Raw genomic sequence first — 17,515 nt, 5'->3', positions numbered from 1 at the left:
AGAAAGAGAACACCCCACTGTGCAACTCCCGTAGCCATTACTGACACATGGTTGTTATTTTAGACAACCTTTATTACACAAGTCCACTATTTTAAGTGACTTTGCCAATTTTAGATTTAAAGGGAGGGTCTCAAGTTAAGCTTGGAACACTTAGAATCCAAGAGGGTGGCAGGAACATCCGGCCCCTCAAAGCAGGTGTCGTGGGATCTTGGGGCCTGTCTTGTGCCCTAAATCTTCTTCCACCTGAGACATGCACCTCAGCACACCAGAGATGCCTGAGACCCCAATTCCTGCAGCTCTGGCTGTGTGGAAAAGGCATCTACTTCCCAGAATCAAGGTTCAGCTGGCTACATGCCAAAGACAAGGACTCCCGGGCTCTGGCTGCGTGGAAAGGCGTCTGCTTCCCAGAATCAAGCTTCAGCTGATTACATGCCAAAGAGACACAAGGTGAACTGCGGCTTGTGTGGTGTCGAGCAGCAGTCGCCATCTGACGGTCCCTCTACTCACTCCGACCTGCTGTGGCCTCCCTGGGCTCCTCAGGCGTAGAAGATGAGCTCCGGGATCTGCCCACCCTGGACGCCTGTCCCGTTGGTGCTGTCCGAGGAGCACTGGAACTGGAAGGCCACTTTTCCACACTGCACTTCCGTCATCCCCTCCTGCCCAAAGTAGCTGAGCTCGCTGCCGTCCAGGACGGCACTGGCCGTGTAGAAGGTGTCTTGTTCAACCTGAACTGGGTGTTCAAACCAGACTGGGAACGTGTTACTGGATCCGTCCGACATGAACTTGGTCAGGTTCTGGGCCAGGACCACTCCAAGCCGCTTGAGCTCAATCTTCACACTGTACTCGGCCTTCCCAGAGCTGGACCCATACAGGCCCAGCCCCGCGATAAATACCCTCCTGTCCACCGCGAACTGGATGCTGTCACAGCGCCCGCGGTACCGCCACTGGTTGCTGCGGTACGCAGAAGACTGGAACCGGTGGCACCTCTGCGGGGCCAGGCCCTTCCTCTTGGTCAGGGGGAAGTCCAGGCGGGGCTTGTTGGTGGCGGTGTACCACAGGAAGATGCTGTGGGTCTCCTCCAGAGTCAGGATGTCTGACTGGGCAGCGCCATTGGCAAACTCCTCTAGGGTCATCGTTGGAATTCGTACCAGATAGAGGGCTCGCCCCAAAACATGCCTCTTGTTTCGTGGGGTGACTGGCAGCCCCTGCCTCTTGCACTCTGCCTCAGCCCAGTTCAGGACGGCCTCGAAGACCACTGCCTCCTTGGTGTTGAGGGCCTCCCGAGTGATGATGATCTCCAGCGTTTGCCGGTCTATCTCGCAGAAACCTTCGGACCGCAGGGCCATCTCGGCCTGTGCGTCGATGACCTCCCAGCAGCGCTGCGTCAGCTCAGGCTCCTCAAACAGCCGGCTCTGGGACAGCAGGACGCAGGCGTTCTTGGCTTCCAGACTTGTCTCCAGAAAGTTGACACAGGCTTTTGCCAATGCTGGGACAATGTACTTCTTAGCAGCGTACAGCGTGGCCAGCACTGTGTCAGCTTCCAGATCGATCTCATCACTGTACATGTACCTAGGCAAGGGAGGGCCCGGGTCAGGGGCTGGCTCCTGAGCATCCATTGCGGGGATGCGAGTGCGTAAGGAGCCCATCAGCTCCTGCAGGGTTCCCCTCAGAAGCCACGGGAAGCTGCCTACAACGGACCCACCCATCGTTCCCCAGCACAGAGTGGACCTACTTTAACAGAATCAGAAAGGCTGCAGGCTCCACATCTGGAATGTGAATTTCAGATTTGACTTCCGCCAGGTCCCCGTAGAACATGGCATAGAAGACTGAGCTGCCAACCGCCAGAACGTACTGGGAGGAGAAAGCGCCGCGTGAGCCTGGCTGTCCCGCGGGCTGCAAGGCAGCCGCACAGTGGGCGGGGCACGCGTTCCCGGAGGGGCCGCCGCTACCCACCTTATGGGCGGGCACCGTCCTGGTCGCCCCCGGGGGCCCCACGACGAAGTGCACGTCGGCCATGAGCTCGTTGTTGAACATGAGCGCGTTCCTGCAAAGGCAGAGGCATGGGCTGGGGGCGCGGGCGCGCGCGCGCGCGGAGCGAGCAGGGACCGCGGGGGGCGGGCTCACCTCTCGCGCAGTGTGGGGCGGCAGCACCGCCAGCCGGGGCTCTCCGGGTGGTGGTTGCCGAGCGTGGGCGGCGCGGGTGCGGGCGGCGGCGGCGCGGGCGCGGGGGCGCTGGGTGGGCTGCGCGGCCCGGCCTTCCTGCCCGTGGTGGCGCCCGCGTTGCTGTTGGTGAGGTCTGCGGCCGTCGTGCTGGCGGGGGTGTAGAGCTCCGCCGCCATCTTCGCGGGCGGGGCGGCGGGGGCGGCCTCGGCGCCTGTGGACGCCGCGCCCCGCGCCCTCGCGCCGCGCCGGGGCCTCGGGAGCGGCTCTGCAAGCAAAAGCAGGGAGGTCAGGCACTGAGCGACGCGGCCGTGCAGGCAGGCCAGGGGCAGCAGCATGGGCGGCGGCGCCGCGACCCGCAGGACGGCCACCCGCGCCCGCGCCGCACCCCCGCCCCTGCGACCCTGCCCGAGCCCAGCCCAGCGCAGCCCGGCCAGGCCCGGCCGCAGGGGGCGCCGTCCCGCCCGCCCGAGCTCGTACCCGCCGCGGCGCCGGCGCGTCAGGCTGCGTCACGTCGCGTCACGCTGCGTCAGGGCCGTGCTTCGGGCGACGACGCTGCCGCGCGGCCCCACCCCCAAACTCTGCCGCCTCGAGGCCGCCGACGCTTCTGCCCTGCGGAAGGCGGCCCCCGGCTGGCAAGCTGCTCGCGCGCTGAGGACCTGGCTGCCCGGCGGTGCCCCCGGCCTCGCGGTGCCGTGCGCCGGAACTTGCGCCCGCCGGCTCTTCAGCTCGCGACGCTTTGGGAACGCAGGGGGACCTGCTTGTCTGTGACTTTGGCCGTTTGCCTTCTGGAGTCTGTGTCTTCGGCCGCGGCTTGTATGGTCCGTGGCATTCCTCGTTCGTACAGACGCCTCGCGATTTTGCTCATTGCGGACGCCAGCGGCAAACGGTCGCAGAGAGCGCGGTCCATCCTGGTCTGAGCACTTTACAGGGGTAGGCGCTGCTATTTTCCTCAAGAAAACGGGCACAGAGAGGTTAGTCGCGTTCTGAAGGTCACACAGCGTGCGGGTGGGCAGGTCCGGATCTGGCCTTGGGGCGCGCCCCGCCTCCGTGGTTCTGCCTGTGGATCACAGTCGCGGCTCGCTCCCTGTGGGGCCTCTGGTCTCGCAGCCTGCGACTAAACCTGGGAGGTGCTTGGCACTGGCTTTGCGGATGAAACCAAGCTTCAGAGGCGGTGTCATCTGGCCCGGCCGCGCAGCTGGTGCGCCCCAAGCTCACGTGCGAGGCCTGGCTGTCAGGAGGGCTCCTTCCCGAGGACGCACACGAAGCCTCCTGGACCTCAGGCTTCAGACTCTGAAAACCTCCGTGTACAGGAAACCCCACAGGACGCAGCCAGCAGCTCGGATCAGTGGGCGCACCTATCGCCCTGGTCCTGGGCTAAACAGTGAACAGGAGCTCGGTGGCTCGGCGGTGGTTACAGTTGTAGTAAATGATCCCTGGGAGAATCCCCTTCATAAGATATTTGGTGTATTTTCAACAAAGCACTCTTCAGGATGGATGAGGGACTACAAGTCAGGGAAGAAAAAGGTTGACAACCCAGTTAAAAAAAAAAAAAATGGCGAAAGATATGTGCAGATGCTATGCGGTGGCCCAAAGGTGCACACGTCATCAGTTCTCCAGGGAATGGGGCACCCGGCCCCTAGGCTGCTGAACTTGAGACTTGGAATGCCAGTGTTGGAACGAGGAGACGCTGGAGATCACCTGCTGCAGGTGGGCGCGTAACTCGCTCGGCACAGCTCATCCCTTTGGAAAACTGCAGCCTGCACGAGGGCCCAGAAGGTCCGAAGAGAAAGTGTAGGTGCATCTGCCAAGGACACACCCACAGAGGCCACAGCTTCGATTTCATAGTGTGGGACCTCACTGGCAAAGACAGGTTGGCTGCTGTAGTTTCCATCCCAGTCGTCTGTCTCCATAGAAAAAGGTAACGGCATAAGCAGTTTCCGGGAGAAATGCAAGTGGAGACAGTCCACGTGTCCGTCAGCAACAGAAAGGATCAACAGGTTGTGGTGGATCCATAATACAGTGAGAAGGAATAACTTACAGCTACATGCGAGAACTGGGTGACGGCTGTCTCAGAGAGGGTGCCAGGATGGAACTGCTGAGCCCTCAGAGGTAGTCAGTGTCTTGATCTTCGTAGTGGTGTGGGGTGTGTGAATAATCATTCTCACCCTTAGAAAAAAACCCATCCTTTGCACTTTGATTTTTAAATTACAGTGTTGGCTGGGTGTAGTGGCTCACACCTGTAATTCCAGTACTTTGGGAGGCTGAGATGTGCGGATCACCTGAGATCAGGAGTTCGAGACCAGCCTGGCCAACATGGTGAAACCCCGTGTCTACTAAAAATACAAAAATTAGCTGGGCGTGGTGGGTGCCTGTAATCCCAGCTACTAGGGAGGCCAGGGCGGGAGAATGGCTTGATCCAGGGAGGCAGAGGTTCAGCCTGGGTGACAGAGCGAGTCGCCATTGGCCAGGCCGGTTTTGAACTTCTGGCCTCAAGTAATCTACCTGCCTAGGCTTCCCATAGTGCTGGGATTACAGGTGTGAGCCAACGCACCCCGCCTGTCTTTCTTCTTTGTTTTTGATAATGGTCATCCTAATGGGTATGAGGTAGTGCCATATGGTTTTGGTTTGCATGTTCCTGATAAATAGTAGTGAGGAGCATTTTCTCATGTGTTTGTTGGCCATTTGCATGTCATGTTTGGAGAAACATCTGTTCAAGTGCTTTTTTTTTTTTCTTTTTTGAGACAGAGTCTCGCTCTGTTGCCCAGGCTGGAGTGCAGTGGTCAGGGGTCACTGCAGCCTCCGCTGTTCAGGTTCAAGCGATTCTCATGCCTGAGCCTCTCTAAAAGCTGGGATTACGAAAGCGTGATTTGCCCGTTTTCTAATCGGTTTTGTTCTGAGTTGTAGGAGGGGTTTTTTTTGTTGTCGTTATAAGACGAGGTTTCACCGTGATGGCCAGGCTGGTCTTGAACTCCTGACCTCAGGTAATCCACCCCCATCGGCCTCTCAAAGTGCTAGGATTACAGGCGTCAGCCACTGCGCCCGGCCCGAGTTTTTTGTATTTTCATGATAACCCGCTATGAGATAGATGGCCTGCACATACTCTCTCCCGTTTCGTAGATCTTTTCTGTGAAGGGATTCCTTTGCTGTGCAGAAACGCTTTAGTGTGAGGTCATCCGTGTCTATTTTTACTTTGGTTGCCCGTGCTCTTGGCAATGATTTCTCAAACATGACACCAAGACCAGTGTCACAGAGTTTTTCCCTATGTTTTCTTCTAAGGGTTTTATAGTTTGGAGTCTGCGTTCAGGTGTTTGATGGGTTTTGAGTTAGTTTTTGTGTGTGACGTGAGGGTGTCTTTATTCCTTTGCGTATGGATATCCAGTTTGTCCAGTGCTGCTTACTGAAGAACCAGCCTTTCCCCCTCGTGCGTTCTTGTCACACTCGTGGAAGGTCCCCTGCCCGTCCATATCATTTCTGGTCCTGTTCTGGTCTGTAGGTCTCTCTTTATGTCAGCACCATACTGGCTGTTAGGCTTTTTAATTCTTTTCTTGATAGTGGTAATTTATTTGCTGCTTTTTTTTATTAGTCCCTTTGCCTACTTTAAATAATTTCATTAATTTTTTTTTTTTTTTTTGGAGACGGAGTTTCGCTCTTGTTACCCAGGCTGGAGTGCAATGGCGCGATCTTGGCTCACCGCAACCTCCGCCTCCTGGGTTCAGGCAATTCTCCTGCCTCAGCCTCCTGAGTAGCTGGGATTACAGGCACACGCCACCATGCCCAGCTAATTTTTTGTATTTTTAGTAGAGACGGGGTTTCACCATGTTGACCAGGATGGTCTCGATCTCTTGACCTCGTGATCCGCCCGCCTCGGCCTCCCAAAGTGCTGGGATTACAGGCTTGAGCCACCGCGCCCGGCCAATAATTTCATTAATTTTTAGTTTTCTGTTATTTGACTTAGTTCATTATTTTCATTGCTTCCTTAATTTTTTTTTTTTTTTTTTTTTTCCAGCTGGAGTCTCGCTCTGTTGCCCAGGCTGGAGTGCAGTGGCGCAGCAACCTCTGCCTCCCAGGTTCAAGCGATTCTCCTGTCTCAGCCTACCAAGTAGTTGGGATGACAGGCTCATGCCGCCATGCCCGGCTGAATTTTTGCATTTTTTGGTGAGATGGGGTTTCACCGTGTTGCCCAGGCAGGTCTCTAACTCCTGAGTTCAGGCAGTCCACCCGCCTCGGCCTCCCAAAGTGTTGGGACTACAGGCGTGAGCCACCATGCCTAGCCCATTCATTGCTTCCCTAATTGTACAAAGCACTTAAGTTAATAAAGTTACCTGAAGCATTTCACTTTAATTTCCAATAGTGTTTGCAGGTGAGGGGACTGTGTTTTTGCTTATTTTTAGTTTTTCGCACGTGGGGTCAAAGCGCATGTCCTATGTGCTATTACCTGGAGTATGTTGAAGGTTTCTTGGTTCTGGTCATTTTCCTAACTGTCCCACAGACCCTGGGAAAGCATGGTGACTCCATGGGGTAAGGGTTTCAGAACATCCTTGTCAGGTTGAGCCTGTGGTGATGTGTCTGAGTCTTCCCTTAGACTTCGTTTTCTAATCAGTCTGTCACATTGGAGAGAACCATGTTGAAGTCTCCCATTGTTGTGGTTTTGAAGGTTGTTTCCGGTCCTTTTCCTTCATTTAACTCTCTCTGTGTCACTCACTGTGCGCCTGTAGAGTCGAGGCTGCTTACAGTTGTCTCCTTTCCGTCATGAAATGCTCATGCCCGTCTGTGCCGTTCTGCTGCTCCACGTTGGCCCACAGCGCCGCCACTGCCCGGTGCCGCCCACACCACCCTAGTCACTGACATTTGTCTTGAAGAAACACTTTTTGTCTTGTTTGTTTTTTTGTTTTGAGACAGGGTCTCAGTCACCCAGGCTAGAGTACAGTGAGTGGCACAGTCATGGCTCACTCAGCCTCGACTTCCTCAACTCAAGAAATCCTCCCTCCTCAGCCTCCCAAGTAGCTGAGATGACAGGTATACATCACTACACTAGGCTAAATTTTTCATTTTTTGTAAACATGAGGGTCTGACTGTATTGCTTAGGCTGGTCTCAAACTCCTGAGCTCAAGCAATCCTGCTTTGTGTTCTCAAAGTTCTGGGACTCACCAGTGTGAGCCATTGCATCTGGCCCCAGATTTATTTTTAAGAGATGGGTCTTGCTGTGTTTCCCAGGGTGGCCTCAAACTCCTGTGCTCAAGCAATCCTCCTGCCTCAGCCTTCCAGGTAGCTGAGAATGTAGGTATGAGCCACTCTGTCTGGCTTGTCTTGAATTTTTTTTGTTTAATAGGTGCCTGCCACCACACCTGGCTTTTTTTTTTTTTTTTTCCCCTGTATTTTAGTAGAGACAGGGTTTCACCATGTTGCCCAGGATAGTCTCGAACTCCTAAGCTAAGCTGATCCACCTGCCTTGGCCTTCCATAATGCTGGGATTATAGGCCTGAGCCACCATGTCCGGCCTCACACCCACTAATTTTTTTTTATGTGTGAGACAGAGTCTCACTCTGTCACTCAGGCTGGAGTGCAGTGGCATGATCTTCGCTCACTGCAACCTCTGCCTCCTGGATTCAAGTGATTCTCCTGCCTCAGCCTCCTGAGAAGCTGGGACTATAGGGCCACCACGCCTGGCTCATTTTCTGTATTTTAATAGAGACAGGGTTTCACTGTATTGCCCAGGGTGGTCTCAATCTCTGGCAGTCTGCCACCTTGGTCTCCCAAAGTGCTGCGATTATAGGCTTGAGCCATAGCACCTGGTGCCGACGAAATTTTTTTTTTTTTTTTTTTTTTTTTTTTTTTTTTTTAAGATATGAAGTCTTACTCTCACCAGGCTGGAGTGCAATGGTTTGATCTCAGCTCATTGCAACCTCTGCCTCCCGGGCTCAAGCAATTCTCCTGCCTTAGCCACCCTAGTACCTGGGATTACAGGAGCCTGCCACCATGCCCAGCTGTTTTGTATTTTTTTTAGTAGAGATGGGGATTTCACTGTGTTGGCCAGGCTGGTCTCGGAACTCCTGACCTTGTGATCCACCCACCTCAACCTCCCAAAGTGATGGGATGGCGCCTACCGCAGTGCCCAGCCCCAAATTAAAAAAAAAATTTTTTTTGTATAGATTTTGTCTTGCTATTGCCCAGTCTATAAGCATATGTTTTTTTTTTTTTTTTTTTTTTTTTTTTTTGAGACGGAGTTTCGCTCCTGTTACCCAGGCTGGAGTACAATGGCACGATCTCGGCTCACCGCAACCTCTGCCTCCTGGGTTCAGGCAATTCTCCTGCCTCAGCCTCCTGAGTAGCTGGGATTACAGGCACGCGCCACCATGCCGGGCTAATTTTTTGTATTTTCAGTAGAGATGGGGTTTCACCATGATGACCAGGATGGTCTCGATCTCTTGACCTCATGATCCACCCGCCTTGGCCTCCCAAAGTGCTGGGATTACAGGTGTGAGCCACTGCGCCTGGCCCTTTTTTTTTTTTTTAAAAGGCAAAGTTTTGGTCTCTTGCAGGCTGGAGTGCAATGGCACGATCTCGTCTCACTGCAGCTTCTACCTCCTGGGTTCAAGTGATTCTCCTTCAGCCTCCCAAGTAGTTGGGATTACAGGCATGTGCCACCACACCCAGCTAATTTTGTATTTTTAGTAGAGATGGGTTTCTCCATGTTGGTCAGGCTGGTCTCGAACTCCGAACCTCAGGTGATCCATCAGCCTCAGCCTCTCAAAGTGCTGGGATTACAGGCGCAAGCAACCACACCTGGCCTATAAACATATCTTTTATCATTCTTTACATTTCCAGCTCCAATGATTGTTTCTTATTGGAAATCATTAAAAATCTTAACAATTATGTTAATTTAAATTATATCTTGTTTTTTTCTTCCAATAAGATCTGTTTTAGCAGCCAAATCACTAAAAATTATTTTTTATCTTTAGTTGTGGGTGTATAGCAGATGTGTATATTTGTGGGGCACATGAGGTGTTCTGATGCATGCATACAGTGCATAACAATCACATCAGGGTAAATGGGCCATCTGTCACCTCAAGCATTTATCCTTCGTGTTACGGACAATCCAATTATACTGACTTAGTTAATTCTAAATGTACAAGAAATTGTTGCCTGGCGCCATCCTGTTGTGTGTCAAACGCGAGATCCTACTCATCTCTCTGTGTGTTTGTACTCACTAATCCCCATTTCCCAAAAATTATTGTTTAAATGGTGGAAAAGAGCTGTGGCTCTGGACTGCCCAGACTAATCCCGAGTCCACCCCATCCATGGTGGCCGTGTGGCCGTGGGCACACCTCATGCTACGTTGCATTCACCTGGATAGGGGGCTGCACCCGTGAGTGTGAACCAGCCACTGAGCCCTGCTGGGACACGGCAAGAGCCCCGTGTGCTCACAGCACGGCCTTGTGGTGAGTGTAGGGGGCGCTGCTTGGGTCCACGCAGTCGCTCGGCCCAGGCTGCACAGCACCAGGGCTGTCCTGCTCCAGGCACGTCCCCTGTGGCACTGTGCCATGCTGGGAGAGGTGCACAACGCCAGGCCTTGGTGTGCACACAGCCCCCAGGGCACAGCCATGCTGGTAGAGGTGCTGGAAGCGGGTCCTACACTCAACCATGAGTGTCAGCAGATGCCAGCCGCCTGATGGCTTGTGTGCCCAGCCATGCTTGTCCTGCTTTAGAGTCCTGGGGACCATTGTAGGAGTGCTGCCGTCTGCATGGTCTGGAGGGAAGGCTGCTGAGTGTGAGCCCCTCTGTGCCCTGAGCAGGATGGCCATGCAGTGGGCACGCTGCCTAGTGCCCCAGCGTGGCTGCAGCAGGTGGTCAGTGGCAGGTGGCCGGGACCTCTCCTGGGTTCAGTGCCGTGGCTGTCCCAGCTGAGGGTCAGAGAGACTTTGTCCAGGGAGGGGGATGTGGGGGATCCCGTGTGCCTGGAAAAACAAGTGCAGGTCCCCTGCCCCTGGGCTGGGTGGGCTGCATGTGCACATGCTGTGGCACCTCGAGGTGGGCCCTCAGGCGCTGTGTCTGCCGCAGACCCGTGCCTGTACATTCCACGCTTTGCGCACCTGCTGGAATTCGGGGAGAAGAACCATGAGGTGTCCATGACGGCCCTGAGGCTCCTGCAGAGAATGAAGCGGGACTGGATGCACACAGGCCGGCGCCCCTCGGGCCTCTGCGGAGCAGGTACAGTGGCCCCTGCCTGTCTGTGGGATGATGGTCTGGGTTCTGGCATCACACCGTCCGGACTCCTGAGCGCTGGTGGGCTAGGGCATGTGTTTCCAGAGTACTGACAGCTGCCTCCAGCCTCCCGTGGCCGACACTGGCCTGGCCTACGGGGTCCTTGGCCCTCCAGGACCTCCTGACGACCCTTTTGTCCTCTTCATGTCCTGGGATAAGGGTCCCAGAGGGCCCTGACCTGATAAGGTTGTCTGCTTCTGGGGAGCGGTTGCATGGCCATCCCTGTTCGTGGTCTTGGAGGGCCCAGCTCCTGATGCAGATAGTGGTGTGGCCTCTCTCTTGAGACACCAGGTTGCTGCTTGTGAGGGTTCTATAGGGCTGTTGGGCTGAACCCCGGCCCCAGCTGGGCGGTTGTTCTAGTTGGACCTCTGTGGCCCCCCAGGTTGCAGCTGTCACTCAAACTCTCACTTTACCCTTGGTGCTAGTGCGTGGATATGGCTGTGGCCATGGTCTGGTCAACTACCCCAACCGTCGGCTGGGATCTCACTCTCCTCCAGGGCCCCCACCCTTGTGCCCAGCTTCCACCCTTCCCAGCAGGCCCGGTGCCAGCATCCCTGCACTCTAGGATGGGATAGGATAGCAGAATTCCACCTGAGGGTCAGTTCCATCTGCACACACGGTCTCCACGTTTGCACTGGAGGTTCTGGGCCTGCCGTGGCCTTGGTGAACCTGTGTCAGCTGCCAGCGGTGACCTCGCCCGCTTCCCGCCCAGCCTGGCTCTGCATCCTCAGAGCCCCCCAGCTCCTGTCACAACCTGTGTTTCCCGCACAAGTCATCTTAGTTTGTTTGCTTTGAGAGATGACATGAAGTTCTCAGAAAGCTTCATTTTAATTTTCCTTGTGTTTGAAAATGGAGTAGATGCAGCTGCCACCCACAGTAAGGTAGAGAGGGCCTTGTCCTGGAGCGGCCACACCAGGCAAGGGTCTCACTGTGCGGGCACACACACCCCTTTCCAGGTTGTTGTCTCCCCGAGCAGGGTCTGCACACCGTCCGGCCTCCGCGGACGCGCTGCTTCCATGTTTCCCAGACGCGGCGTTTCACTAGGCCTGTCTCTTTGCTTTCTAGCACTTCTCGTTGCAGCCAGAATGCATGACTTCAGGAGGACCGTGAAAGAGGTCATCAGCGTAGTCAAAGTGTGTGAGTCCACACTGCGGAAGAGGTAGGGGCTCTCATTCAGGGCATGGGGACCACGCAGACGCTTCATCAGTCCGGCTCAGGCCTCTTACTGGAGCAGGCGGTGCCTCCTGGGACCTGCTGTCCCCAGCCTGGCCCCTGTCCCACTGGGCTTGGACATGCTGTCTCGCCTCCCTCCAGAGTTCCCTGCTAGTCCTTTTGGGGCTGGCCCTGTCCCGTGGAGGCATCCCCCTCCTTCTGATTCCTGTGTTTCTAAGTTGTGGTGGAGGGTGATGTGTCAAGTTGCCGTGAGTCACAGTCAGGCCGGAGGCTGTCTTTGATGTCAGAAGCTGGTCCGTCTCCTTTCTGGTGCGGCCCGTCCTGGACTTTGAAAGCCCAGGTGACCCGTGTGCAAGTGAAAAGCCAGAGTTCCGTAAGAGTCCCTGCGTCGACGTAAACGTAAACGAGCCGCAGAGCAGGCCAGGCTGGGGTGGGCGGGGCCTGCAGTGCTGCTTTGCTGTGGCGGTTGCTGTGTTCCTCGGCTCGCCTGCACAGCAGCCCTGTTTCACAGACTTGACAAGGTCAGTGTGACAGCGGAGTTGCTGCGACCTGTACCTGCCAAGATCTTTATCACAAATCTTAAACATGCGGCTTCGGTTTTTCAGCTGAGATCATGTCCTGTGGCAGTTTCCAAAAGCACCTGGGAAGTATTTGACCTTAAATATCTGACCTTTGGTTCTGTGAAAAGCCTTTGATTAAACATTTTGGAGATGGTGTAATGTATAGAGGCGTTATGTAAGAATTGAGTCCCCTGGGTCATCAGTGGGCAGGGCACCTTCCTGCTGGCTGCCAGGCGTGGCGGTCCTGGCTCAGCCTCCTCTCTTCAAGCCTTCTGAGTCTTCTGTCTGGGATCGGGGGTCTCTCTGTGGAAGTGACAAGGGTGCCTGTGGGCTTTTCTCCCGGGACCAGAGGTCTGGCAGGATCAGGTGGGGATGGAGAAGCCACCAGAAAGGACCTGGGCGGCAAGGAGCAAGCCCTGAGCACCAGGCCCCATAGAGGAACTGTCTGGCAAGCACAATTTTTATTTTATTTTTGCTTGTTTTTGATTTTTTTTTTTTTTTGAGACAGAGTTTTGCTCTTGCTGTCCAGGCTGGAGTGCAATGGCGCCATCTCGGCTCACTGCAACCTCTGCCTCCTGGGTTCAAGCGATTCTCCTGCCTCAGCCTCCCTAGTACCTGAGATTACAGGCTCCTGCCACCACACTCACCTAATTTCTGTATTTTTAATAGAGACGGAGTTTCACCATGTTGGCCAGGCTGATCTTGAACTTCTGACCTCAGGTGATCCTACCGTCTCGGCCTCCCAAAGTGCTGGTATTACAGGCATAAGCCACTGTGCCTGGCCTTTTATTTTATTTGTTATATATTTTTTGAGACAGGATCTTGCTTGCTGCCCAGGCTGGAGGGCAGTGGCACCATCACAGTTCATTACAGCCTCACCTTCGTGGGCTCAAGCGATCCTCCCTGACCTCAGCCTTCCAAGTAGCTGGGACTGCAGGTATGCACCACCATGCCTGGCTAATTTTTTTTTTTTTTTTTTTTTTTTTTTTGGTAGAGATGGAGTCTCAATATGTTGCCTAGGCTGGTCTCAAAGTTTTGAACTCAAGCAATCCATCCACCTTGGGCTCCCAAAGCTGGGGTCACAGGTGTGAGCTGCGCCCAGCTGGAAGCTCAGTTTTAAATAGCTGTTTTCAGGATCACCAGCTCTGTTTCACATGTCTGGCTCCATTTTAGGCTCACGGAATTTGAAGACACCCCCACCAGTCAGCTGACCATTGATGAGTTCATGAAAATTGACTTGGAGGAGGAGTGCGACCCCCCTTCGTACACAGCTGGCCAGAGGAAGCTGCGGATGAAGCAGGTAGTGCTGGCCTTGCCGTCTGGCTGTGCTGGGCTCCTCAGGCCTTGCATCTCGGAGCTGGGTCAGGCCTAGCTTAGGAGGGAAGTTGTACCCCCGACTAGGGTGGTAGTGGAGCTGGTGCCATCCCAAAGCCTCGTAGCTGCTCATCAGTGCTGTGAGCAGCCAGAGGAGGCTCTGGGACGTACCTTGCACAGACTCTGGGAAGTGCCGCCTATCCCCGTGGGGGATACAGGCCCACAGCTCCGCCTCCACCACTGCGTACCCCTAAGTTCCAGCGGCCTGTGGGGCCCATGGGGCACCCAGGAGGCTGTGCTGTGTCCCAGGGCCTCCCTTCACTAAGCCTCTCGCCCCGTTCCCTTTCAGCTTGAACAAGTCCTGTCAAAAAAACTGGAGGAGGTTGAAGGTAACCAACCGATCTTCCCATACAATGCTTCTGTTTTGTTGGGAAAGTTGATTTTGTGCAGACTTTTTGCTTTTATCTTACGACTTCAGGTGAAATATCCAGTTACCAGGATGCAATTGAGATTGAACTGGAAAATAGCCGACCAAAGGCCAAGGGGGGCCTGGCCAACCTGGCGAAAGACGGTGAGTCCAGCCCTGGCCTCAGAACTCAATATCCATCCGCCTGCCCCTTGCCGACACCTTTCCCACCAGCTGACCTTTGACCCTGTCCTTCCTGTCACCCTTCCTGGACCCTCGGGTCTATGTGCACAGCCCTGGGGGGATGAGGCTGCCTCCTGCATGGCACTCCTCCCTCCTCAGGTGCTCAGGCTCCACGCTGGGCTCTGGCCCACCAGCTGTTTGTACAGGTTGTCCCCACCTCATCCCGTCCCCTCAGAAGCTCCTGTAAGGTATACATTGGTTTGATCCAGAAAGGTGGGACAATTCGAAGTAGTGAGCGAGGCTTATCGGCCACAGGTGGAGTCAAAGATTTTGTGATTGGCAATTGGTTGAAAGAGTTACTATCTAAAGACCTGGAGTCAATAGAAGTGTCTGGGTTAAGGTCAGGGGTTGTGGAGACCAAGGTGTTTGTTACATAGATGAAGTCTTGTAGGTGGCTGCCCTCAGAGGCAATAGATGGAGGTTTTCTTTTCTTTTTTGAGTCAGAGTCTCTCTCCTGCTTAGACTGGAGTGTAGTGGCGAGATCTTGGCTCACTGCAGCCCCCGCCTCCTGGGTTCAAGTGATTCTCGAGCCTCAGCTTCCCAAGTAGCTGGGACTACAGGCACCTGCTGCCACACCCAGCTAATTTTTGTGTTTTTTGTTAGAGACGGGGTTTCACCATGATGGTGGGGCTGGTCTTGAACTCCTGGCCTCAGGTAATCTACGTGCCTTGGCCTCACAAAGTGTTGGGATTATAGGCATGAGCCACTGCCCTCAGGCAAATGATTCCTATTCAGACCTTTAAAATGTGCTAGAGTCTCAGCAAATCTTTTCAGGATCAGAAAAAGACCTGGAAAGGGAAGGGGATTCTCTACAGACTATAAGTTTCCCCTACAAAAGATAGCTTTGCAGGGCCATTTCAAAATATGTCAAAGAAATATATTCTGGAGTAACATATTTTGATTTCTTTGAGGGCCTGCCATCTGTCATATGCTGCTTTGCTAGAGTCAGGCTGGAGTTTGGTATCTGATTGCTATTGTTTGGTCGATCTTCAGATCTCTGTTTTGATGTTAATGCTGATCAGCTGTGCTTGGACTCCAACGGGAAGGGCTGTAAGAGAGTATAATGAGGCATCTCTGACCCTGCCCCACTTCCCATCGTGGTCTGAACTAGCTTTTCAGGTTTCTTTGAAATCTCCTTGACCAAGACAAGGGGTCCGTTCAGTTGTTTTTAGGGCTTAGAATTTTATTTTTGATTTGTATTCTGTACTGTGTTTTTCCACTTGGGGGTGGTAGGAGCCACGAGAGGGCCTGAGAGCAGAGGCAGGTGGTGGGGAGGCTTTTACAGGAACCCAGGGTGAAAGACCTGGCCCAACCTGGTTGAACTCTAGAGGTACTTTCAGGGCAGAGCCAACAGTCCTGGGAATGTGCATGTCAGGGGATTGTGGCAGCTGCAGCCCCCAAGGCTCCTGGCACCTGCAGCCGGGACCCACTTGCCCAGGGAGGGGCTTCTAAGAGGCTGCTCTGTCTAGAGGTCCTCACCCGCTGACATCTGCTCTCTGGGGATTGGGCGCTTTCCCCAAAGGAGCCATTCCTCACCAGGGGGACCCCTCCGGGACTCAGTGCTAGCCAGGAACTTTGTATTGGAACACATTCAGAAGAAAGCAATCTAAGTCTTAGGGTGAGTCAGGCATGGTGGTTCATGCCTATAATCGCAGCACTTTGGGAGGCCAATACAGATGGATTGCTTGAGTGGAGTTAGAGACCAACTTGGTCAGCATAGTGAGACCCAATCTCTACAAAAAGTAAAATTAGCTGGGCATAGGAGCACGTGCCCGTAGTCCCAGCTGCTCAGAAAGCTGAGGCAGGAGGATCACTTGAGCCCAGGAGTTTGACATGCAGTGAGCTGTGATTGAGCCACCGTACTCAGGCCTGGGCAGCAGAACCAGACCCTGTCCCTGCTACATACACAAAAAAATAAAGTGGAATATTTTAAGATGAGTCTTGCCAACCTAAGAGGAAGAAACTGAGGAAAAGCTAATCTACATAATTTATTTGGGTCAAGCTTGAGGATTGCAGCTTGTGAGAACACATCAAATTGCCCTCCCTGAATATACACTCTGGCGAGCAGCACTTACACACATGAATATACACTCTGGTGAGCAGCAGTTACACACCTGAGTATACGCTCTGGTGAGCAGCAGTTACACACCTGAGCATATACTCCAGTGAGCAGCAGTTACACTGCTGAGTATACACTCTGGTGAGCAGCAGTGACACACCTGAGTATACACTCTGGTGAGCAGCAGTTACACTCCTGAGTATACACTCTGGTGAGCAGCAGTTACACACCTGAGTATACACTCTGGTGAGCAGCAGTTACACTCCTGAGTATACACTCTGGTGAGCAGCAGTGACACGCCTGAGTATACAATCTGGTGAGCAACACTTACACGCCTGAATATACACTCTGGTGAGCAGCACTTACACGCCTGAGTATACACTCTGGTGAGCAGCACTTACACTCCTGAGTATACACTCTGGTGAGCAGCAGTTACACGCCTGAGTATACACTCTGGTGAGCAGCACTTACACACCTGAGTATACACTCTGGTGAGCAGCAGTGACACGCCTGAGTATACACTCTGGTGAGCAGCACTTACACACCTGAATATACACTCTGGTGAGCTGGTGAGCAGCACTTACACGCCTGAGTATACACTCTGGTGAGCAGCACTTACATGCCTGAGTATACACTCTGGTGAGCAGCAGTGACACGCCTGAGTATACATTCTGGTGAGCAGCACTTACATGCCTGAGTATACACTCTGGTGAGCAGCACTTACACTCCTGAGTATACACTCTGGTGAGCAGCAGTGACACGCCTGAGTATACACTCTGGTGGGCAGCACTTACACACCTGAGTATACACTCTGGTGAGCAGCAGTGACACACCTGAGTATACACTGGTGGGCAGCACTTACACACCTGAGTATACACTCTGGTGAGCAGCACTTACACGCCTGAATATACACTCTGGTGAGCAGCACTTACACGCCTGAGTATACACTCTGGTGAGCAGCAGTGACACGCCTGAGTATACACTCTGGTGAGCAGCAGTGACACGCCTGAGTATACACTCTGGTGAGCAGCAGTGACACGCCTGAGTATACACTCTGGTGAGCAGCACTTACACGCCTGAGTATACACTCTGGTGAGCAGCACTGACACGCCTGAGTATACACTCTGGTGAGCAGCACTTACGCACCTGAATATACACTCTGGTGAGCAGCACTTACACGTGGACTTTTTTGGTTTTGGGAGATGGAGTCTCGCCTGTCCCCAGGCTGGAGTGCAGTGGTGCCATCTTGGCTCACTGCAACCTAGGCTCCCTGGGTTCAAGTAATTCTGCCTCAGCCTCCCAAGTAGCTGGAACTACATACATACCCACCAGGCC

At 53.9% G+C, this 17,515-nt stretch overlaps 2 protein-coding genes across 7 annotated transcripts in view; one reads left to right on the top strand and one right to left on the bottom strand.

Moving 5' to 3' along the window:
- The window catches only part of BRF1 (BRF1 general transcription factor IIIB subunit), a 65,745-nt gene that overhangs the window by 36,063 nt on the left and 12,167 nt on the right, over nucleotides 1–17,515 (top strand). For 3 of the 6 annotated variants that reach the window (XM_039462783.2, XM_039462782.2, XM_010343891.3), the window contains 5 exons: nucleotides 10,222–10,371; nucleotides 11,491–11,584; nucleotides 13,332–13,458; nucleotides 13,822–13,861; nucleotides 13,951–14,043. In XM_039462783.2, the coding sequence (XP_039318717.1) occupies nucleotides 10,222–10,371; nucleotides 11,491–11,584; nucleotides 13,332–13,458; nucleotides 13,822–13,861; nucleotides 13,951–14,043 (504 nt within the window). The other 3 variants (XM_010343895.3, XM_010343896.3, XM_010343894.3) reach the window with 3 other exon arrangements.
- BTBD6 (BTB domain containing 6) lies at nucleotides 52–2,633 on the bottom strand. The gene is made up of 4 exons (XM_039462784.2): nucleotides 2,125–2,633; nucleotides 1,954–2,044; nucleotides 1,733–1,851; nucleotides 52–1,569 (listed from the first exon to the last, which is right to left on the bottom strand). The coding sequence occupies exons 1-4, from the start codon at nucleotides 2,496–2,498 to the stop codon at nucleotides 537–539; spliced, it is 1,617 nt and encodes a 538-aa protein (XP_039318718.1). The 5' UTR covers nucleotides 2,499–2,633; the 3' UTR covers nucleotides 52–536.

This window comes from Saimiri boliviensis, chromosome 2, assembly GCF_048565385.1.
Source record: "Saimiri boliviensis isolate mSaiBol1 chromosome 2, mSaiBol1.pri, whole genome shotgun sequence".
NCBI lineage: Eukaryota > Metazoa > Chordata > Mammalia > Primates > Cebidae > Saimiri > Saimiri boliviensis.
Note: the sequence above shows the minus strand (reverse complement) of the source record. Positions and strands in the feature narration are given on the sequence as shown.